This window comes from Salvelinus sp. IW2-2015, linkage group LG28 (genome assembly GCF_002910315.2).
Source record: "Salvelinus sp. IW2-2015 linkage group LG28, ASM291031v2, whole genome shotgun sequence".
Lineage (NCBI taxonomy): Eukaryota > Metazoa > Chordata > Actinopteri > Salmoniformes > Salmonidae > Salvelinus > Salvelinus sp. IW2-2015.
The window spans coordinates 20,538,868-20,564,529 of NC_036868.1; the positions used below are offsets into that span (position 1 = coordinate 20,538,868).

At 43.7% G+C, this 25,662-nt stretch overlaps 1 protein-coding gene across 1 annotated transcript in view; it reads left to right on the plus strand.

The window, feature by feature from the left end:
• The first annotated feature begins 1,736 nt into the window (after positions 1-1,736).
• The window catches only part of LOC111954320 (neurexin-3b-like), a 457,756-nt gene continuing 433,830 nt past the window's right edge, over positions 1,737-25,662 (plus strand). Inside the window, exons 1-2 of the mRNA XM_070435771.1 lie at positions 1,737-1,978; positions 13,289-14,378. Of these exons, the coding sequence (XP_070291872.1) occupies positions 13,682-14,378 (697 nt within the window). The 5' untranslated portion in view covers positions 1,737-1,978; positions 13,289-13,681. The remainder of the gene's footprint in view (positions 1,979-13,288; positions 14,379-25,662) is intronic.

Sequence of the window (25,662 nt, forward strand, 5' to 3'; positions counted from 1 at the left end):
AGAGCAGGAATACAGTACTATATAGAAGAATATAGGAGGAGAAGGAGAGGGAAAAATAGGGACAGAGAGCGAGTGAGAGAGTAAAAGGGAGAGCGTGCGCGAGAGAGAGAAAGGGACTGGAGAGAGAGTGAGAGCATGTGAGAGAGAGAGAAAAAGAGAGCGAGAGAAAGCGAGAGAGAGAAAGAGAGATAAGGAAGGAAATAGACAGGGGGATGAATAGAGCAGGAAGTGTAATGCCATGACTCAGAAACCTCCGGTGTAGTGGGGAGGACAACCTGTCACCTCTTGCATCATTGGGCCAGGTCACATGTCACACGTCACATATAATTCTCAGTGGGGGAGAAGTCACTGAGGGGAAAGGGTCACTGCCCTCCTCCAGACTGACGAAGGAGTGCTAGACCACTAGTCTAACAAATCCAATTCAATTCAAACGTTATTATCCCAGAATGATTAGGATTGCTACAGTGATGAGGGATGACTAGGCTAGCCTGCTGCTCTTTCATGGTGTAAAATATTTACGTCATTTTCACAGTAAAATGAGCAGTTCAATTTCCAGGTCAAGGAAATCATTGTATCTCATGAAATGTTCAGGTGGAAGATCTTTAAACCTATTTGTTCAATGTACTCTAATTGATTTGTCCAATTTTTAATGAGGGAAGAGAAGATACAAGTGTTATATCTGAGAGAGGGTCCTTGAGGCTATAGTGCTCTCATGGACAGTGCTTCACATTATGACCATGTTTATATCATCACTGCCCAGACCTCTCTCTCTCTCTCTGTGTGTGTGTACATGCTATTACCAAATCCCATCCTATTATTTCTCAGAGAGTTACTGTCTCTCTCCCTCTCCCCTCCCTCCATCCCGCTCACTCCCCTCTCTCTCATTAGACATGGTTACTGATCTAATCATTATTTCTGTACATTGTTTAGCCACATAGGCCTACCTCATATGTCACTACACCAGATTAGCTTGGATCTCAGCCCTACAAGACATGGCTACCTTATAGAACTGATAAGGGCCAGGACACATTTCAGGGCAAAACCATCAGCTTGCATTGCCAAGTAAGGGCTGCAACAGCATCATTATAGCAGGACCTTAGGCCTACCTTGGCATGATATAAACGTCACATTTCATTGAATAATAATAGCCTATTGTAATGTAGGTCAAAAGGAGGACTACCAAAGGTAACAAATATGTACCATAAGTGACTCATAAGCCATTTAAAACACGTCATCCATCAGCAGTCGTGACTCGTGAAACATTCAAGCTGCCAGTCTCTGTTTATCACTTCAGCACCATGGACAGAGTCACTACATTCAGATTCGAGAGAGTACCGTGTCATTGCATGACAACCGCAAAACAAGTCAAGTTTTCACTTTCCTAATGACTATTTAAAATCATAATCCCTGAGAGTGCCAGCCCTAGTAGCCTCTCCTAGTAGGGGAATTAGGTTAATAATGAAAAGTGGCTCATAATGAGAATCACAACGCCTGGTAATTGACCACAAAACAACTCAAAACAGATAGGCTACACAACATTCCTATAGCTCAGCACGATGATTTTGACATTAGGCTTACTTGGCCTGAGGGCCAAACTTTCCCTCCTTTCAGTCGTCTTTTCTACGTCTTTAAATGGCGTGTTTTGGGGAGTGAGTAGAGGGCGGGACGTGAGAGTGAGTGAGAGTCCAGTGCGAGCCCATCAGTTGCGCTGAGGAGAGCGAACGGCCCTGGGATAAGCGCGTTCACAAAGAGAGAGAGACAGGCTCGAGCCAGGGACAGAGAGAGACTGCTGTTCTGTTCAGCACTAGGCTACTGCGCTGCGCGCTTCACTGTTAATAACCTTCTCATCCCCTCATCATCACCACCAGCATCACGACCCCTATACTGGATGTGCTACAACCAAAGAGCGTTTTGCTGTATATGTGACTTTGTTTTGGATTATTGGGATATTGTTTGGATCTACATAACATAAATAAAGGTAAGAATCGCAGTATATATGATGTTCTTTAATTGATTGAGTGTAGCGGATAAAAATACTCAAGTAGCCTAGGCTATAGCTTATAACACCGTGTTGGGTGTATTTGTAATTATTCACAAGCTTATCTTTGGATATGATTACAGTGAGTCACATTAATTTCGCATGGACTATTTTTGGAAAAGACGATATGTCCACACAAAACACAAAATAGTTAACTAGGTTAATATGGCATTTGAAACAAACGATTTGTGGATAAGGTCGAGGCATATTATGAGGCTACACATAGCTCGTCATGTTGAGGAGCGAAATGCATGCATTAAAAAGTTTCAGTTCGTTAAACGGCTGTAAAAGGGTAATTCCAGCATTTCTGTGCCCTTTGCGAAGTGTAAAAAACGTTTGATTTCACGTAATTTTTACATTCTGTCATAAAGAGTACATGTTCAACTTAATAAAGTATGGTAAGCGCCAAATAAAGTAACACGGTTGACATAAACAGGGTTGACAATTCCATCTTAAATCAGCCATGAATACCGTTGTGACAGGGGGAACGGAAGCTTGTTGTGTGCAACAGGGAGGGGCAATTTAATGCAAGTTTAACCCAAAAATGTAATTAAAAAAAAATGTCAAGCCTGTCTCGCTACTGGGCTGACCTGTTATGCTTAGACCCACTCAGTATTCCATCACAAAACCCCAGAAAATTGGCAAAAAGTCTAGACCCAGATCACCTGCTTTTACTCTATATTTTTAAAGGAATAGTTTCTCCATATTAAAACGAGACTTCAGTTAATTTAACAGGATTGACCTTAAAAGTAGAGACATATGTAATTCAATCACCAATCACATGAAATAAATAATCATCTTCAGAAATGACTTTGTCAAAGCAACAAAATAATTAGGGCTTTACAATGATGGTGGAACTTGGAGAAACGTTGGGAAGTGGGTTAAAGAAATGACAAGGTTGACGGAGGGACATGTTAAAATGCTGAATTTTGGCACTTCAGCAAGCATTTATTGAATTATCCATGTGGTCTATATTAAAGGTTACTTAATTTAATATAACATTAGTAAAAAATGAATATTGGCACTCTTTTTGTGGAATGACCAATACATGCGCTCCCCACATTGCGCCAAGCTTTCGGGGACTAGGCATCTGAATTACGTGGGAAACGCGTGATATGAACTATTTCGACGAATTCATCAACCCTTCTGTAATCTCGAAAGTATGTTCCAAAACAAGAAGGAACGAACCCAAACCATCTACCGACTCATCGGTCAAATCCTCACATCCCCCAGACTGCCCCCGTGCGTGGAGCGGGAGAAAAGCGCAACGAGAGACAGCATCACGAAGTAGGTTACGTTTTACTGAATCTCTGTTGAAATGATATTTCTTTTGCGCCCTCTTTAAAATATGTTATTTTAAACGATAGGAATAGTGTATTATGGCAGGAGATATGGCTTAGTCTAAGAATTGAACTTTGCTAAGCCAGGCATGTGGACGGGGCATCCTAGTAGGCTGTTTGATGTAAGGATACGGCTACATATTTATATTTCAAGGCAACCCTTCAAACTGATGTTTTAAACATGTGGATTGAGGCACACGTTTTAGTCAGGAATGCAGGCCTATTTTCGAATTGACTTATGAAATGGCTCATGTGGACCGTAAACCCTATGAGTCAAACTACGAGCACCCATTTAAACTATATGACATTATTATCTGTAGGTACAGTAATGACAGAAAACTACAAAGCTGAAAAGTGTGCTTGTTATGTTGTGCATTTCGAAGCAGCGGTGTGGCGCTCCATCGCGTGTCAAAGTCTGTTTGGCGTGATTTGATGCGAAATTAAACCGAGCCTTCAATGAGAGAGAATCTCCGTGCCGAGTGAATGTGACAGATAAAGAACGCAGCAGGAGGGAGGCAGAGAGAGGAGAGTTCAGCTCACACTGACTGCGAGATACATTACGGCCGGTTTAGTCGTCGACAGAAACCGTTGTCGATATACTGTATCTCCAACAATGAAGACAAAATTAATCATTTATGCCAAGTCAATGTCTATACGGTAACGGTATCGCGTGACACTGCAGTTAAATAATTAAGCGTATATGTAACGGGAAATACAGGCCTATAGGGTAATGCGTAATTCATTCGTTTTAACTCCAACAGCAATTACAGACCTAATAAAAAAAAAAACGTAGACCAATACAGAGGAGCGAAGCCAACAGTTTATTATAATGGGAGTCCCTGAATCTGTAATATAACCCCTGAAACATTGTTTTAATTCAAGAGAAGGACACCTGATCCGAAAGTATTATGCATACAATAACTCGTCTCATCCTGATGGACTGGAGCAGGGATAGGGAGAGGCTGTTCATAGAAAGGATACCTGGATATCAGGTTTCATTGGGACCATGGCCCGTGTTATTGCCATGACTTCTGAATGGCAACCCTAGTACCTTATTAGCTGATACTAGGTCTTTGTCCAAAAGGGCACCCTCTTCCCTACACAGTGCTCCACTTTTGACCAGATCCCCTTTTGACCAGAGCTCTATGTACCCTGGTCAAATGTAATGCACTATATATCTCTCATTGTAATGGACTATATATCTCTCATTATAGGAGTAATAACATGAACGTATCAATGGGTCAGAAGTCACTACACCCTTCCAGGCCCTTTAACCTCTCTAGGCCTACTATCCCCAGATGGATTTGCCTTTAGACAGTGATAACTACTAGGCCTATGGCTAATAATTACTAGGCCAACTAAGCCTACGACATCTGAATGGCAACCCTAACTAGTACCTTATCAGCTGATACAAAAATAAACATGATAAATATGTACCCAAGCATGATGGTTGTGAATGTCTCCGTACCAAATGGAACCATATTCCCTATATAGTGCACTACTTTTGATGAAGGCTCATAAGGCTCTGGTCAAAAGTACTTTACTGTGTAGGGAATAGGGTGCCATTCGGGATGCATACCAAGAGCGAGGAGGTCCAGGCCTAGCATGGGGGTTGTCAACGAGAGGCACAGCGTTGCATTAACATAGTGTATCAGTTACCAGAGCTCAATAGCAGGCTGGCTGCTCTATGTAGATAGATGAACTATTCAGAACAGGCAGGTGGTGATTAAAGGGCCTATTGTGTGTCAGAGTACGTTGTTCTGGTATCGTCATGATTGGACTAGGCTTTTGTCTGGGGCTCGAGAGACCATGGCCAGGCCAATACGACTACAAGAGCAGAAGGCTGGTTGAGTACACATGTAGGCCTACGGTTCTGTTTGTATAAGGTTACAGGTACAATATACAAATTCTGCGGGCTGCCACTCAAAAAGAAAAAGAAAACAAACATTAAAAAAGGTAGATAAGTATAAAGTTTGGATCCTTTTGCTTTGGAAACTAAGTGTATTTCTATTTCTAAATGTAATTAAAAAAATACAATTATGGGAGTTACCCCATCAATTGACTAGCCTTTATTTCATCTTTATCAATAGCTGTTTGCGATGGTAACTAAAGATATGCTAATGAGAGGGATTGTGGAGCTGCTGGATAATTAGTCCAATTTATCAGGCTGCAGAAGGTCCTTAGAGATACAGTGCATTCGGATAGTATTCAGACCTCCTTTATTTTTCCACATTTTCTTACGTTACAGCCTTATTCTAAAATTGATCAAATAATTTTTTTCCTCACAATCTACACACAATACCCCGTAATGACAAAGTGAAAACTGTTTTATTATTACATTTAAAAAAAAGAAAAACCTTATTTACATAAGTATTCAGACCCTTTGCTATGAGACTCGAAATTAAGCTCAGGTGCATCCTGTTTCCATTGATCCTCCTTGAGATGTTTCTACAACTTCATTGGAGTCCACCTGTGGTAAATTCAATTGATTGGACATGATTTGGAAAGGCACACACCTGTCTATATAAGGTCCCACGGTTGACAGTGCATGTCAGAGCAAAAACCAAGCCATAAGGTAGAAACACCGAGACAGGATTGTGTCGAGGCACAGATCTGGGGAAGGGTACATAAAAAAGGTCTGCAGCATTGAAGGTCCCCAACAACACAGTGGCCTTCTTCATTCTTAAATAGAAGAAGTTTGGAACCACCAAGACTCTTCCTAGAGCTGGCCGCCTAGGTCAAACTGAGCAATCGGGGGAGAAGGGCCTTGGTCAGGCAGGTGACCAAGAACACAATGGTCACTCTGACAGAGCTCCAGAGTTCCTCTGTGGAGATGGGAGAACCCTACAGAAGGACAACCATCTCTGCAGCCCTCCACCAATCAGGCCTTTACGGTAGAGTGGCCAGACGGAAGCCACTGCTCAGTAAAAGTCATGACAGCACTCTTGGAGATTGCCAAAAGGCACCTAAAGGACTCTCAGACCATGAGAAACAAGATTCACTGGTCTGACGAAACCAAGATTGAACACTTTGACCTGAATGCCAAGCGTCACGTCTGGAGGAATCCAGGCACCGCTCATCACCTGGCCAATACCATCTCTACGGTGAAGCATGGTGGTGGCAGCATCATGCTGTGGGGATGTTTTTCAGCAGCAGGAACTGGAAGACTAGTCAAGGATCGAGGGAAAGATGAACGGAGCAGAGTACAGAGAGATCCTTGATAAAAACCTGCTTCAGAATGCTCAGGATCTCAGTCTGCGGTGAAGGTTTTCTTTCCAACAGGATAACGACCCTAAAACAACTCAGAAGTGGCTTCGGGACAAGTCTCTGAATGTCCTCGAGTGGCCCAGCCAGAGCTCGGACTTGAAGCTGATCGAACATCTCTGGAGAGACCTGAAAATAGCTGTGCAGCAACGCTCCCCATCTAAGTGCCAAGCTTGTAGCATCATACACAAGAAGACTTGAGGCTGTAATCTCTGCCAAAGGTGCTTCAACAAAGTAGTGAGTAAAGTGTTTGAATACTTGTGTAAATGTGATATTTCCGTAAAAAATAAAATAATGCATTTGTTTAAAAAATCGAAAAACCTGTATTTTCTTTGTTATTTAGGGGTATTGTGTGTAAATTGATGAGGAGAAAAAAAACATTTAATCAATTTTAGAATAAGGCTGTAACGTAACAAAATGTGGAAAAGGTGAAGGGGTCTGAATACTTTTCGAATGCACTGTATACCCACCACTAGAACCAAGTGGATGTCACAGGCTAGAACACCTTCCCCCTTACCTCACTGTAGTGCAGTCATAAGTAGGAAATAGTAGGATTAAGACAGAAACGGATCATTTTTCACAATTCTTTATGGGCTCACCTTATTGTATGTGGGACAAGAAACATATTTTTTAATTTGGTAGCACTTTACATTGCAGCACAGAGTAAAGTTGTAACAGCATGGTAATAGTATTAACTGGCATAACACAGTTTCTCTGGACCCCCGCAAAGTCAGAGTTCACCTCCCCCTCCCCTCCCTACAAGCCACTCACAAAGATTAGACTACCGATCACTGTTCATAGCGTTGAAATTGCTGCATGTCTATGCGGCTGCCTATCGAATCGATGATAGGCTTTCTGTGGTGCCAGGGCATGTAGCCTACAGTGGCGGTCAGTGCTGTTTAAGATGAGGGAGGACAATTTTTCTTTCATGAGCATGGCCTTATGTCTATTACAGCATGTTGGATGACTCTCATTCATATTCCATTCACCCTGTTCAATGTAACATCGATAGGTTTAGGCTACTATATGATACTCACATTTTCCCTATACCCATCATGAGGTTGCTACAATCTAGCTTATGAATGAAAGTTTACAACGTAGCTCCACACAGGTTGAGAGATAAATTTGAGGTGACAGACAGTGACACATGGACAGACAGTGACATTCAATAACACCTTGCACACTCTTGCCTGCATCTATCTGATATAGGGTATAATCATCAGTCCAACAGTTGAAAATAAGAGTTTCTATTTGACAGAGTCAGCTATGTTTATCCCCATTTTGTTCCATTTGCTTCCGTTTAAGAAACGTTTTTCAACAGAATCGGCAGAATGAATACACCCCTGATCATGCGTAAACACAGTTCACTTTCATGGCAGACCCGTCCTATGCTCTCTCCTTCTCTCACCTCTTCCCTTCGATTCAATGCACAACACATAAGCTACATGTGACCAGGTGAAAAAACATTTCCAAGCCAAACCGCTACACACAGCCTACATCGATGTCACCATATTACCTAAAGTAACGTCATAGTCAGCATAGCTAATAGAACTAATGCGTTAGTAAACCTGCTACAATCATGCAGTCACGTTACAGTGTACGCAGTTACACTGGCGGCTCTGGTGGAAATAAATTAGTAATACCAAAAGCTTACCTTGACTTGGAAGAGTTCCAGTGTTGTGTTGGAGAGTCATAGCCACTTAGCTAAGAAAGCATCCCTCTTTTTGAGCAGGGTGTTTCCGTACACTAAACTAGCTAGCTGCCTTTGCTAGATAGGTAAGGTAAACTGAAAGTGAAAAAAATACACTCTCTCTCACTATATACAGTTGAAGTCGGAAGTGTACATACACTTAGGTTGGAGTCATTAAAGCTCGTTTTTCAACCACTCAACAAATGTATTGTTAACAAACTATAGTTTTAGCGGTTAGGACATCTACTTTGTGCATGACACAAGCAATTTTTCCAACAATTGTTTACAGACAGATGATTTCACTTATAAATCACTGTATCACAATTCCAGTTGGTCAGAAGTTTACATACACTAAGTTGACTGTACCTTTAAACAGCTTGGAAAATTCCAAAAAATGATGTCATGGCTTTAGAAGCTTCTGTTAGGCTAATTGACATAATTTGAGTCAATTGGAGGTGTACCTGTGGATGTATTTCAAGGCCTACCTTCAAACTCAGTGCCTCTTTGCCTGACATCATGGGAAAATCAGCCAAGACCTCAGAGAAAAAATTGTAGACCTCCACAAGTCTGGTTCATACTTGGGAGCAATTTCTAAACACCTGAAGGTACCATGTTCATCTGTACAAACAATAGTACGCAAGTATAAACACCACGGGACCACGCAGCCGTCATACCGCTCAGGAAGGAGACGCGTTCTGTCTCCTAGAGATTAACATACTTTGGTGCGAAAAGTGCAAATCAATTCCAGAACATGAGCAAAGGACCTTGTGAAGATGCTGGAGGAAACAGGTACAAAAGTATCTATATCCACAGTAAAACGAGTTCTATATCCACATAACTTGAAAGGCCGCTCAGCAAGAAAGTTAGGAAGAAGCCACTGCTCCAAAACCGCCATAAAAAGCCATACTACGGTTTGCAACTGCACATGGGGACAAAGATCGTACTTTTTGGAGAAATGTTCTCTGTTCTGATGAAACAAAAATAGAACTGTTTGGCCATAATGACCATCATTATGTTTGGAGGAAAAGGGGAGGCTTGCAAGCCGAAGAACATCATCCCAACCGTGAAGCACGGGTGTTGCAGCATCATGTTGTGGGGGTGCTTTGCTGCAGGAGGGACTGGTGTACTTCACAAAATAGATGGCATCATGAGAGAGGAAAAGTATGTCGATATATTGAAGCAACATCTCAAGACATCAGTCAGGAAGTTAAAGCTTGGTCGCAAATGGGTCTTCCAAATGGACAATAACCTCAAGCATACTTCCAAAGTTGTGGCAAAATGGCTTAATTAAGGACAACAAAGTCAAGGTATTGGAGTGGCCATCACACAGCCCTGACCTCAATCCTATAGAATATTTGTGGGCAGAACTGAAAAAATGTGTGCGAGCAAGGAGGCATACAAACCTGACTCAGTTACACCAGCTCTGTCAGGAGGAATTGGCCAAAATTCACCCAATCTATTGTGGGAAGCTTGTGGAAGGCTACCTGAAACGTTAGACCCAAGTTAAACAAAAAGGCAATGCTACCAAATACTAATTGAGTGTATGTAAACGTCTGACCCACTGGGAATGTGATGAAAGAAATAAAAGTTGAAATAAATGATTCTCTCTACTATTATTCTGACATTTCACATTCTTAAAATAAAGTGGTGATCCTAACTGATCTAAGACAGGGAATTTTACTTGGATTAAATGTCAGGAATTGTGAAAAACTGAGTTTAAATGTATTTTGCTAAGGTGTATGTATACTTCCGACTTCAACTGTGTATATTTGTCTCTGGCTTTTGCTTCATTTTGGAAGAAATGTATTTGTTTAAAACTGTTAAACTATTGTCTTTCTCTCTCTTGGAGTCAACTACTCACCACATTTTATACACTGCAGTGCTAGATAGCTGTACCTTATGCTTTCATTACTAGATGAATTATCTGTTCCTTTGATTGGGTGGACAACATGTCAGTTCATGCTGCAAGAGCTCTGATAGGCTGGATGACGTACTCCAGAAGTTGTCATAATTATTGTGTAAGTCAATGGAAGGGGGTGAAAACCATGAGCCTCCTAGGTTTTGTTTTGAGGTCAATGTACCCAGAGGAGGACGGACGCTAGCTGTCCTCCGGGTACACCATTGTGCTACCCTACAGAATGCTGTTGAGGCTACTGTAGACCTTCTTTGCAAAATAGTGTTTTAATCAGTTATTTGATGATGTGGTTATATTTTGTGTAGTTTTATCTAAAAAGGATACATTTTTAAATGTTTTACAATTAAAACATTTATGAAATTCACTGAAGAGTACGGTCCTCCCCTTCCTCCTCTGAAGAGCCTCCACTGGTAGCCTATAGCTTTGCTTTAGCTAATGGATGCATGTTTATAGGGAGGCGTATTTGGTTGTCATTAGCTTATGTTAAACCTAACATTTGACAAAGCTTTACACTCTGTCGCGATGCTGCCATTTAGACTGCTGGCTGGCGGCAATAATGTAATTACTTGTTCAGTTATTAAAGCTGGAAATAGAAACACAAAAACAGCCCCAGACCTTAATCCTTCTCCACCAAACTTTACAGTTGGCACTACGCATTGGGGCAGGTAGCGTTCTCCTGGCATCGGCCAAACCCAGTTTCCTCCGTCGGACTGCCAGATGGTGAAGCGTCATTCTGCTCCAGAGTCCAGTGGCCGTGAGCTTTACACCACACCAGCCGACGCTTGGCATTGCATATGGGGATCTTAGGCCTGTGTGTGGCTGCTTGGCCATGGAAACCCATTTCATGAAGCTCCCGGCGACCAGTTCTTGTGCTTACGTTGCTTCCAGAGGCAATTTGGAACTTGATAGTGATTGTTGCAACTGAGGACAGGCGATTTTGACTTGCTATGCTCTTCAGCACTCGGCGGTCTCATTTTGTGAGCTTGTGTGGCCTACCACTTCGCGGCTGAGTCGTTGTTGCTCCTAGACGTTTCCACTTCACAATAACAGCACTTACAGTTGACTAGGGCAGCTCAGGCAGGGCAGAAATTTGACAAACTGACTTGCTGGAAAGGTGGCATCCTACGACGGTGCGACATTGAAAGTCACTGAGCTCTTCAGTACGGACCATTTTACTGCCAATATTTATCTTTGGAGATTGTATTTCTGTCACCTGTCAGCAACGGGTGTGGCTTAAATAGCCAAGTCCACATACTTTTGGCCATAGAGTGTATATCTATATACAGTATTTAGCTGCTATTTAGTTGCTATTTATAAAATGAATGACACATCAAATAAATACCTTATCAATGAGAAGAAAAAAAAGTTGGCTTGAGGATCATTTCAGCCACTATTTATTGTTGAACTCAGTAGGTTACAATATTCAAGGTAAATTACATTTAATAAAATAAAACGTAATCTAACTTGAGAGACTCCCCTGGTCTCCCGAAGTCCTCCTTGCTGCTTCTCTCTCTGTCTCTCTCTTTTTTTCTACGTAGAGGCCTATAGTAGCTACAGTATGCGACTGCGTCGCTTTGCATTTTTGTGTGCAAAATAATGTTTTCACCACGGCCTGTAGGGATAGGTTGTGGGCACGACTGTTTTCCATACTGAGTATTGACAACCCAGACAGTCTTTCCTGAGACATTGTGCATTATACTGTATGTCCATTGCGCTACACACAATTTAAACTTAGTCTTGGAGGACGCATGCCAATATATACCAGATAAGGGGCTGTAGATATTGCAACCACACAACTCAAACGCAGTTTAACCAGTATGAACGAAATTGCAAATCACTTTGTTTGTTCAATCCCTCAAGGTACTGTTGTCCGCTAAAGATTATTACCTGTTTGTATCTGCCAATTTATTGGCTGTCCAGTATCCAGACGACCTGTCCCCAGAGCTTCCTATACAGTTAATCTCTTTCCGTAATGTGTTGAGGCCGGCAATTAAGGAGAATGAGAGAGGCTCAGTCAAAGATGCTGCAGAACTGCTGTATTTGAAGCAGCACTCACTTCTGCCCAGTTTCCCTGATGTTGCTACGGCAATCAAGCTGTTTTTATCACCCCTGTAAGTGTCGCTTCTTCGGCGAGATCGTTTTCTAAACTAAAACTCGTGAAGAACTACCATAGAAGCATTAGGCTCTCAGTCTGATATGAGCTTTAGAACACCTGAGTAAGATCCACTCATTGCACAGGCGCCGTCGTAGCCTTGACCACAGCAGGTTCAACGATATCCTCTTACTTCTAAAAAAGTTCAATTGTTAATTTGGCTTTATTTTTTTGTCTCATTCCTGAAGCCCAAGAAACCTCTTCACCAGATTTCATAATATTTCTATGCTGACTGAATGGGACACTACAATTCAAGCCTTCAACTCTCAGTGTATATAATGATAAGTAATCTTAAAGCCTGAAGATAACGCCAGTTGCTATTCAGATAAAACAAGTGATTGGTAGACCACGTCCAAAAATGAAAATGATTATGATAAACCTTTAATGTGTGTTTAAACTACTTGATCACTGAGATGCGACCAAATCAGTTTCACAAACTAGGCTCTCATTAGCTCAGTTGATTGTAGCACATAAAAGGCAGTTGTAATATCTAAATGTTTATGGGTTGTAAAAGGGCAATTTTCTCACATGATGATTTTTGGAAGGTATACTTGTAAATCATTCTTTTTATGATAATTTGGTGTGTTTTGAACCTCTATTTCTGGCAGCTATATTCATTTCACTACAACTTTATTTGTCCCCTCAGGGGCAATTAGCCATTAGCCAATAGTCAATAAATGCTTTTGGTGAGCTGGTACTCTTACGTGCAAATAATGATACAATTCCTGTTGTTTTTCAGTTACAGCTTTGGTTTGCCTAAAGCTGGACCAGCACATTTTATGCTGATTTAGACTGTTGTGTTTCTCCCTTTGTGGAACCTACACTCTAATCATGTTTTTTGGTGAGCTGAGTAACTATACGGAATAATGATGGAATTTCTGTTTTGCAGTTACGGGAAGTTCTGTAAGGCCTGAAACTGGACTAGAACATACAGCACAGTGCCACAGGGCGTGGCTACGGATCTGAAGCCAAGATGGTCGCCGTTTGTTTTAATCCTTGCAGTCGCCTCAAAGGAAAATCCTCGGATGGGCCTCTGTATCACTGACAGAACACACTGAGGATCAGCATTGTCGATAGGTAGGAAGACGGATATTTACTCCTCTTCTCGGATTGGAAGACTGGGATTCGACTGGATTCGATTGCACGCGTGGGACATACAGTACATGAAATATATCAGTCTTTGAAACAAAAAAACACACCTGATGCTATTGACAATCTAAGGATCTCTCCCTCTAACAAGTAACCCCAACTGACACAGTCTACCCTCCGCATTTCTTCTACAATGAAATCCTTTAGTCTCTCCCAGCGTGTTCTCCTGCTGCTCAGTACTCTGCTGGGCCTGTGCCAGGGTCTGGAGTTCACAGGCTCCGAGGGTCAGTGGGCTCGGTACGTCCGCTGGGACGCCAGCACCAGAAGTGAGCTCACCTTCCAGTTCAAAACAGCCGCGTCCGACGCCCTGATCCTCTACTTTGACGATGGCGGCTACTGCGACTTCCTGCTCCTCACGGTAACGGACGGGAAGCTCCAGCTCTGCTTCAGTGTCGACTGCGCCGAGACCACGGTCACCTCTGACAAATCGGTCAACGACAGCCGCTGGCATTTCGCTACAGTCAGCCGACACAACCTCAGAACGGTCCTAGCCCTGGACGGGCAGACCAAGGCGGACGAGGTTCGACCACAGCGCCAGTTCATGAAGATCGTCAGCGACCTCTTCCTCGGAGGTGTACCCGGAGACATCAGGACCTCGGCCATCACCCTGCCGACGATTAGAGAGCTGCCACCGTTCAAAGGAGTTATCACAGAGCTGAATTACGGAAACAAGGTTCCCACGCTGATCAACAGTCAGAAGGTGCGTCTGGAGATGATGGGTCTCTGTACAGAGAACCCGTGTGAGAACGGAGGCCACTGCTCCATGGCTGATGGAGAACCCTACTGTGACTGCTCCAAAACTGGATATACCGGACGGACCTGCGGTGAAGGTAAGCTCGTTCAGTCATACCGACCAATGTCTTTGTTGAATGTAGATAGCTAGGTACAAATAATGAATGCTAAAGGTGTTTATACAATATTTGAATTGAATGAACTGACTCTTTTCTCCAAGGTTTTTGCTACACTGTTTGTACCATATCCATGTTGAAAAAAATATTTACAAGAACATGTCCACAGATTCAGCTCGAACAGAAAACATGGACATCTCTGTGTGGGTGGTTCCTCTTTCACAGTTTATTTAAAATGAATTGTATGTTGTATGTGGGAGTTATATTGGAAGTGATATACCAGGATATACCCTCTGCGTTCTATTATTACTTTCATGAGAAATCTGTACAGGGATGCAATACTGTTTGATATTACAATGTTCAGTCATCTTTCTTCCCATATATTCAGCTCCTGCAAGTGTTACAGGGGCCAGAAGGTACAAAATGGTTTGAATAATAAGGAACAGCTTTATCGTTCTCCTCTTGGTCACTTATGCCAAGGGTGTCTCTGCTATGTGTCTTATTGAAATGTAGTGCTCTGACAAAGCTCATAGTAAATTCCTACTTTAGTCCTTAGTTCTGCCTTCATGAGACAGGAAGCTACTGTATCTCTCAGACAACATCACCTCCTTGCTCTTTTTCATCGGTCTGGAGTGTATTTGGGGGGCTTTGAGACTAGAGACCCATGATGGCTGAGTTTGATTCACTGCTGACCCACTTCCTGTTACTGCCTGGTTAGGTCACTTCCTGGCTGGTTAGGCCAGAGTGAAAGGTTGAATAATGACGCAACTCCATCTTGAAATACAGGGGATGAATGCACACTGACTACTCCTCCATTTGTGGCTTGTTACCTTATACTGCAGCTCTTTTTCCCATTTTTGGTTCAAATTTTTTAAGGGTTTCAAACATATATTTTTTATTTGGGATACTAGCTATTTACTCCACCCCACTGCTATGCTTAGCATTCCAAAACACAAGATACTGTATGTCAGAAAAGCATACATGTCCGCTGCACTGTCAGTCTCAGTGACTGGGCGTTATCCTTTAGTCTGGTTCCGTTCTCTCTCAGCCACTGTCTAACAATGAGGAGAGGAGATCCATCCGTTTGAGAGCTTCTCTCAGGCCGACACAGAGCTGCCATGGGAGCGATAACATTCTTGTGCTAAAACAACTGAGATTTAATAGGTTGCTTGTGATTCAGGACGACGGTTGAATAGAGGGCCATGTCACCGCCCCAGGGCAGTGCTTCTAATTTACAACGCAGCACTCCTATTGGTGGAGAGGACAAACGCCACTAGACAGGAGCACAGCACTGAGAGCACTCTCCTGCTGTGCTAACTGGAACAGCCCCCTGTGTCCAGCACGCACACAACTTTCCAGTCTCTCTCTCTCTCTCTTTCTCTCGGTCTCTCTCTCGGTCTCTCTCTCTGTCTCTCTCTCTGTTCTTCTTCTCTCTGTCTCTCTCTCTGCTGTCTCTCTCTCTGTCTCTCGTCTCTCTTCTCTCTCTCTCTCTCTCTCTCTCTCTCTCTCTCTCTCTCTCTCTCTCTCTCTCTCTCTCCTCTCTTCGTCTCTCTCTCTCTTCTCATCTCTCTCTTGTCTTCTCTCTCTTCTCTCTCTTCTCTCTCTTCCCCCACCCCTCTATATCTCTCCTCCGATTAATTTATGTGGCTGATTGTTGATTACGCCGCGGAGACGCTGAAGCATAATTAGGAGGATAATGAGAGCAGAAATGGCTAATTTGACCAGGAAACTCTGGACAAATACCACACTAAATTCAAACTGACATCTGCAATCGACAACGCCTTATAGGGGGTTCTTATTGTTACAGTATGTCTACAACTGCTAAAGCATGTTTGTTTTTTCTTCAGACATTATTGCACAGCAGTACAGTACAGAGAGCATATTTTGCCCACATTGCTTAACATCACCGTCAGACATGAGACATTAGAGACACAACCAGACATAAGTCTGTGTCTGTGTAGTGTCTGTGTAGTGTCTGTGTAGTGTCTGTGAGACTGATTGAGGATTTTGATGCTGCATCATGTGTTACGCTAATGAGTAATGGGTGCAATCTGTCGACCTGTAAGTGTTTACTGTGTGTGTGTGTGTGTGTGTGTGTGTACGGCAGACTAACTGGCTGCATGGCTAAAAGAACACACACACACACACACACACACACACACACACACACACACACACACACACACACACACACACACACACACACACACATCACACACACACACACACACACACACACACACACACACACACACACACACACACACACACACACACACACACACACACACAGCTGCAGTTAGAGTTATCCTAGCGGGCCCTGGAGCAGGATTCATACAGCAGGCAGATGGCAAGGCCCACTAGGCCTCAGAAGCATTTAGCATTTAGACTGGGATGGGCTATATGACGTATGCTCAGCTCATAGTTTTCACAGTTGTTAACTTCAACCTAGCCTGCTTAAAGGCCATGTATGCAATGTACAGTGTAGTGCAATTCCGTGATTAGCGTTTGAATGTGTACATGAACTACAGGCTAAACTAATCAAGTGACAATGGGTTAGTTTAGCCTATATTATAGTAGCTGAAACAAGAGGATTGGGTTTAGCCTAGCCTAGCGGAAACATCATCATCAGGCCTTAGCCCCACAGCATGATTAGGTTAGCCCTAGCTAGCTGAAACATCATCAACAGCAACATTATCGTCAAAGCCTGCCCTGGGTTAGCCTAGCCTAGCTGTAGCTAGCAAAAGCTTCATTAGCAACTAGCAATCAGGATTAGGTTAGCTTAGCTAGCTGAAACTTCATATTATGACTTAGTTAGCCTTGCTAGTTGAAACATCATCATCATTAAACATTACATCAGCACCATCATCATCCCCCAGCCCTCCCACAGCCTCAGCACAGAGCTCAGCAAACAGCCCAGGATGACTGGGATTTGCATACCTCTAACATAATCATTATCCCAGCCCTTATCCCTCACCCCCAAAGAGCCGCATAGAGCCCAGTCCGCCAGGATGACTGTGTTAGCCTAGCTAGACTAGCTGTAACATAATCAGCATCATTATCCTAGCCCTCAGCCCTCATCCTGCCCACAGAGCTCAGCCCTAAACCGCCAACCTGCAGAATAAGACAATAAACAGATGGCCATAAAACACATGTTCAATCTGTCCGCCCATGTGGATCAGGGCGTATCAGTGTCTAGGTGTGTCAGAGCGGAGGGGCTGGAATAAGACACCGTTTGCTCGCCCCCGTGCTGTTCGGTAATATTACAGCCATTGCGGTGAAGTGGTGTTATCATCAGTCAAATGGATGCGTCCCAAATGGCACCCTATTCCGTACATAGTGCACTACTTTTGACCAGAGCCCCATAGGGAATAGGGTGCCATTTGGGATGCTGGCAATGCTATCATCAGTCAACGTGTGAAATTATTAATGATTTCTGCAGAGTCATTTGGAATGTGGCATATTTGGTCTCTATTCATTGTTTCTTATATGGCCTGGAAATGTAATGTTTTGTGTTCCCAAACCTATTAAATTAAATGAATAGATTAGACATTTGAAAGACTGAATGCCTCAGGGGTATTTTAATTACAAATGAGATATTCAGAATGTTAAGGCTATTAGGAGCTATCGACACAAGCTGTAGGATAATGTAACGTACAAACTGATTGCCATGTTCTCATCATCGGACTTCTTCAACTTCCTTCATTTCAATAAGTAGTCTAAAAAGGCCTTATTGTACTATACAAACTGCCCTGCGAAAACAGTAGTAATTGAAGGCTGGGGCAAGCAAACTGTGAAACAAGTGCTGAAGAGATGCCTAGGAGCTCGGCTTTGGGGATTAATCAACATACATGGAAAAATGACAGTTACAATAATCTTACTATGGAAATAGGTCAGGGGGGGGGGAAATAAAAAGAGGGAGGACTTGCCTGATGTGTGTGTGTGCCTCTGTGCTTGCGTGTGTGTGTGTATGTGTGTGTGTGCGTGCGTGCGTGCGCGTGTGTGTGTGCGTGCATGCGCCTAATTCCAACACAAGCGGAGTGCAGAGGGCATTTGTGTCCGGTCCCAAGCATGACAGTGATGTTAGAATTTGAGTGGGCTGGGATGGAGGATGGCGTCACTAGCTGCTGCGGATGGTAAAATGGAGCAGGAAGAGGATTACACAGGAACCACATGTTCTCCTATCTGCCATCCATTGGCTTGTTCTGGACACTGCAGCCAGCTATGTGAAGGGAAGGAGGAAAGCTTTAACTGCATGTGTTTTGCAACCCAGCATTTCACAGACACACACGCGCCAGGGACACCAAATCCCCCTCTCGCCTGCAGGGATGCTGTCTATCAGGCTTCTGCTACCTCCCTTTTTTAGTCTTTTGCCCTTCGCTCCTTGTCTTTAACCCTGTGAGCCAATGTCGTACTCCGTAATCTGGCTACTCCAGCTACTGATACATTAGCTGTTCCTGCAGGTGGTGCCTCCATTTAAAAAAAGTGTTTTTATGTCGCAATATCCAGTGAGTATTTGTCGACCATGTCACGTTAACATGAGTAACAACATGGCCGTCAGTGAACAACATGGCCGTCAGTGAACAACATGGCCGCAGGTAGCAGGACTGAGTGGCCATTTTGAGTACCTACATCATGCCCTCCACTCTATCACTACAACCACTATCGACAGCTACAGCTGTCAGTGCTAAATAAAAATAACCCTCTTCCCACAAGTTCAGTGGGAATTTACAACCTCCATGCAGATAACACGATTGAGTGGCCATTTTGAGTGTATGCCCTTCACTTTAACCACTTGCTATCTATCAAATAAATACAAGAAACCCACTTCCCACACGCTAGTTGGTTGGTTGGGTGGGAATTGAATGGCCTCCAGTGCGGCCGGCCGGCCAGAAATCTAACCACGGCAGCTAGCGTTAATTGCTTTGAATCGAATTAATATCTGATATGGCGTATTAGCCTGGCACTTTAAACATCTAATACCGTCCTTCTTAATTACGATTCTGTTTCATTTCCTCCCACTACATGTTGCTCTCAGGGGCTGATTAAGAAATCTGTTGGCATTTAGCTTTTACAACCGTTCCAGACACACACACACACACACACACACACACACACACACACACACACACACACACACACACACACACACACACACACACACACACACACACACAACACACACACACACACACACACACACACACACACACACACACACACACACACACACACTCGGCTCTGGCCGAGTGGCCAGGGTTAAGATGTCTTGAGGTTAAGGAGGGATAGCCGCAGACAGCTGCAGCATAGCCGTGTGAGAATACATGGCATCCCGTTGTGCGGTTACTTCATGTGTGTAAATTCAATGTGTTACTGTTTTTTTTTTGACATGACGCTCTACAGCTAGAAATAATATAGACTACACATTTATGTAGGTTCAACATCCTCCGAGGCTTGCAGCGTTGGGCCTCTGGGTGTTGAGTTTCAGGGCTGTAACTTTCAATTATTTTTTACCCGATGAAAAAGATGCTGAACCCCTGAAGGAGTAAACAGTGTGCATTCCTATAAGCCAATGTGAAGTCAGGGGAGGTTGTGATGGTGTGCAGAAAGGATTTGGGTCAGCAGTGAAGTGAACTCTGGGGGTGGGGGGGGGAGGGTTGGGGGGGCGGGGGGGGGGGGGGGGGGGGGGGGGGGGCTAGACGATCGGTCCGGGGGTTTCTAGATATCCACAAACCTCACAACATCATAAATCCACATCTGGCTTTCTACAGGAGCTGGGATTTATGCCTCTCTAGCTTTAACTATGTGTATGTGAGGAACACTGTGGTATATACAATGCTAAATATTATGTCTCTCCTGAAATATTTGCTGCGATTTGAAAGAGTTGTTTAATTAATACAATTAATCAGATTAATTGATGATGATTTACAATGTACAATCTGGTTCCCTGAAAGGATGGGACAGATGTTTCATGTGTTCTTCTCTCCACAGGATGTTTTTTTTGTGTTGTTATTTTTAAACAGGCATGTACAGGGGCAGCTCTGGTCCTTTACATGTTAACAGAAAAATAATGCTTCCGTGTGTTGTTAGGTATTTATTTTGCATGATAGACACCATGCAAGCCAAAGCAGTGTGATGCTAATGCTAGGTATCTCTCTGCCTTCTCTTCCCTCCCCCCTGCTAACTCCTCAGCAGCCGTTCAGAGGAAACCAGGTGAGTTCTGTTTCTCAGATGAGACTCACATATGGAAGGAGGAGAGGACTCAATAGTTACAGGACACATTTTCAGACAGCACACACAGTACGGTGTACAGCAAGATAATAAAGTAACTACGAACGTAAGAAATATTACAATGTCCACATGCATCACAGACATTGCAACTATAAACTGGTCTATCAATAGGCCTGTAGAAATCAACGTGATTAACATTTTTGCAGCGTAGTTGTGCCTGATGCTTCTACCACATTTTGTTCTAAACATGAAGCTTTTCCATGCCCTACGGAAAGCTTTGTTTTCAGTGTTGATAGCCATGCTTTGCCTTTATAGCGAAGCATGCCTGATCACAATGCAGCAGTATTGGTGTGTTCTTATACTCTCTGTCTCTCCGTCTCGCCTTCCTCTTCTCCCTCAAGGCTTAGCACATCTGAAGGCATCTGAGTCAGGTACGATCTCTTCTTTTCTCTCCCCTCGCCTGCTTTGGGGTCAGATTGAGTGTGTGTGTTTCTCTGTGCACTGCCCCTTCGCAGCCACGTCTCCTCTACCTGTCAGTGTGTGTCAGTGTGCTCTGCTGTCATCGTAGTGTTGCAGGGGAGGATGGAGCTGCACGGCATGTCCTGATCATACCGTGCCCCCCGTGCCCCCTCCCGTGCCTCCCGTGCCCCCTCCCGTGCCTCCTGTGCCCCCTCCCATGCCTCCTGTGCCCCCTCCCATGCCCCTTCCCCAAGGTTTCTCTGTATTACATAATGGTGTGTTGGCTCACTGCTGTGTCTAACAGTCTAACATGTAGTGGCAACATCTGCTCTTCCTACTCTAGCCTGACCTCAGCAGATAAGACTGTGTGTGTGTGTGTGTGTGTGTGTGTGTGTGTGTGTGTGTTGGTGTGTGTGGTGTGTGTTGTGGTGTGTGTGTGTGTGTGTGTGTGTGTGTGTGTGTGTGTGTGTTGTGTGTGTGGGTGTGTGTGTGTGTGTGTGTGTTGTGTGTGTGTGTGTGTGAGAGAGAGAGAGAGAGAGAGAGAGAAGAGAGAAAGTGACTTGTGACGTGTTTAGGGAATGGCTTCCTCCATATGTGTGTGTGCGTGTGTGTGTATTGCAGTTCAGGGGGAGATAGGAGAATGCTGCTCTGCCTGGACTCTGGCCTAACAACACAGTCCCACACTACAAAATTCTCCCGTCACCCCCCATCCCTGTCAGCCTCACACATGTATGAGCTGGCAAGCAGTTAATGGCACATGAAATATACAGGCTCCTAGTCCACTCTGGTGCTATGTGAGTAGACATGGAGGAGGATGATCCTAGCATGATGCAGCTGACGCAGTTTATACAGTGTCACTGTGACTTGGCCCTGAACATGAGAGCACTTAGGGGGACGCTACGTGGCATGGAGAGAGAGACACGTGTGTGTGTGTGTGTGTGTGTGTCTTTCATTGGAATGCATCTACCACTCTGACTATGATCTGTTGACATGCATGTTACTCAATGCTTGGCAGGGGGTGCAGACGTTGGTGGTTCTTACTCCCTTACTTATTGCCTTCTAGATGAATAACACTAGTTCAAACCTCCTTTTTTTCTCCTTTCTTTCCTGCCCTCCTCTCAACTCGGGACGCCACTCTCCCGCTCTTCCTCTATGGATCCCTTCTTCTGCGTATCTATAGGTAGAAACAAAGGTACAGAGCTATTTTCCTTACTAACTCTTCTGTACTTTACTGTTCCCTTCTGTTCTCTACTGTATTCTACTGTACTCTACTGTTCACTTCTGTTCTCTACTGTGCTCTACTGTATTCTAGTGTACTTTACTGTTCCCTTCTGTACTCTACTGTTCTCTGCTGTTCTCTACTGTTCCCTTCTGTACTCTACTGTTCTCTGCTGTTCTCTACTGTTCTCTGCTGTTCTACTGTTCTCTGCTGTTCTCTGCTGTTCTCTACTGTTCTCTGCTGTTCTCTGCTGTTCTCTACTGTTCTCTGCTGTTCTCTACTGTTCTCTACTGTTCTCTGCCGTTCTCTACTGTTCGATACTGTTCTCTACTGTTCTCTGCTGTTCTCTGCTGTTCTCTACTGTTCCCTGCTGTTCTCTACCATTCCCTTCTGTTCTCTGCTGTTCTCTACTGTTCCCTGCTGTTCTCTACTGTTCCCTTCTGTTCTCTACTGTTCCCTTCTGTTCTCTACTGTTCTCTACTGATCTCTACTGTTCTCTACTGTACTCTACTGTTTCCTTCTGTACTCTACTGTATTCTACTGTACTCTACTGTTCCCTTCTGGTCTCTACTGTTCTCTAATGTATTCTACTGTACTCTACTGTTCTCTACTGCTCTCTACTGTTCTCTACTGTTTATTACTGTATTCTACTGTTCCCTTCTGTTCTCTACTGTTCTCTGCTGTTCTCTACTGTACTCTGCTGTTCTCTACTGTACTCTGCTGTTCTCTACTGTACTCTGCTGTTCTCTACTGTATGACCGGGGAGCTGTCTGATTCCTACAGCTTGTTAATGACGTTGTAGAAGGCTGCCAGAAACACAGTTGACTGTATGGCGTGTGAGTGAGGGTGTGCATGTTATTGTACAGTACTGTACCAATGAGGTGTAAGTTTTCATCTGATCTCTTTCACTTCACTGTGTCCTTCAGCTCAACAGTAGTTGATTGGAATACTTGACCTGACATTTGGCTTCATAAAACTGACGTCAGAGTGAAGGATTATTGGCATAGTAAAAAGTCATAGTTTCTGTGCATAGTGATTTGTAAGACTTATTTTATAATTGATACAAAACCATGTGTTACATGGCCTCCGGACAAATTTTGTGTTAAATTAAGTTATAAATTATACATTTCAACTTATTCCTGTTCGGAGGGAAACCCTGTATGGTTTTATTAATATACAGATTGACTGAATGAATATACACGTTGACTGAATTAATGTACACATTGAATACCCATATGTTCTGCTGTGATGAGGGAATCTGCTTTTAGCCAAGTACATTATATCAATGTATGCTGTATTCTGCCGTAGACAGCTGCTTCCCCAGCTCACCTTATTTCCAAATGGGAGAGTTCACATAGTGGTGACTGCTCATACAAGGCTTAGTAAGGATGGGGGGGCGAGGGGGATGGGGAGGTGTGGAGAAGAGGTGTAGGGGGGCTGACTAGAATGAAATGAAGAGGGATAGGACCATACGACAACGATGGTGACATAGAAGAGAATTGGAGGAACTTGTCACGGAATGATGTGGATGGTTCCATTCATTTCAAATTCTCACCCAGGATTATTGTACTTCCTTCTGGAATGTCTCCAAAGGAAATGTGAGATTCTTGACATCATTCACCTAACTATACGTGTGCACGTGGCAGTGTGAGAGAGGCTAAAGAGAGATTTGTGACCTGTTGCCACCAGAAAAGGGCAACCAGTGAAGAACAAACACCATTGTGTAATAAAACCCATAATTATGTTTATTTCTTTTCCCTTTTGTACTTTAACTATTTGCACATCGTTACAACACTGTGTTGAGAGAGAGAGAGAGACAAACAGACAGACAGACAGACAGACAGACAGACAGACAGACAGACAGACAGACAGACAGACAGACAGACAGACAGACAGACAGACAGACAGACAGACAGACAGACAGACAGACAGACAGACAGACAGACAGACAGAGAGTGATTTGTTGGAGGGACGGTATAACTCCCAGGGACAGTCAGTCAGCTATCTTTGTGCGTCAGCCAGTTTGTCAAGGCCAGCCATCTCTAATGTGAATATGGAGCAGAAAGAGTACCTTGTCTTGTTATTCACAGTCACATCTGGGCTAGCACAAATACAGGACAGTTAGCCCAGCCTGATGGCAGCTAGTCAACCAGAGCTCTGCTCCAGTTAGCATCAAGAATATGTGGTCCACTGGGGTCACCAATGCGAAAATGTAGGCTATGCACTCACTATAGTCAATTGCTTTGGATGAAAGTGTCAGCTATATTAGCATGTTTATATTAGCAACATGCTAGCACCCTGGTGCAAGTCAAACATAGTTGTGCTCCAGTTAGCAACATGCTAACATGCTAACAGCCTAATCAAAGATTTTTTTAAACTAACCCAAGATAGACCACAGCCTGTCGTTTCCAATGGAAACAAATTAGTCATAATGGTCAGAACAAGCAAGGAGGTGGGCAGAGCCAAGCACCAGCTAGCGAGATCCTATTGGCGCATTCTAGCAAGCATTTGCATATTTTCGTTAGGGAACGCCGACTCTGTAAAGTGTGTGTACTGTATGTAATAACTCAATTCGCCTTTGCTCTCCTTCTAAACAATGCCATTTTTTTTTACTTTGGCAAAGGGTACATTGTACAAAACTTAGTCCACTCTACTTGTAAAATACTGTAGTTTTGGGAACAGAACAGAAAACCGTATTGAGATCAAATGTTTAATTGATGAGAAAATTGGCAGAATGTCGTCCAAAATCCTTCTTGTTCCATCTTCTCCCACTGCCAGCTGCTATATTCGGTAGCGAGTGGAAACGCCAAGCGGATGCTTCACATTTATACATCCGGTGAAATATCTGGCTCATTGTTCTATCTGTGGCCTGATGGTGATGGCAGTCAACCAGAGTTAGCGCTGTGCCCCACTTATCAACATGCTCCAGTTAGCTAGCTGCGGGGCTACTGTTAGTTAGCATGTGCCCACTGCCCCAGCCAGCATCTTGGCATATGCTGCTATAGCACTGGCTAAAGGTCAAATGACACTCTGGTTCATGGCAGTCCATGCATGGACTGGCCCATTATTTGCTCATTGACTTGTGACAGTATAATAATCCACATTACAGTATCTTCATTAGGAAAGACAGATTTCTATTTGCTTTAGAAAGCTGTGTCCACCAGAGAATCCAGCGTAAGACTCTTGCCGCCAGGGGAAAACTGTGGTTGTGTGATTTCAGCAGGCAGCCCTCTGGCTGAGGTCCTATCCAGACTGTTGTAAAGACAGAGGAGGAGTAGACTGAGGACTCCCTGGAGAGAAAGGCGGTGGAATAAGACCCTGAGAAGAGGGAGGTAGGGAGGTAGGGAGGCAGGTAGG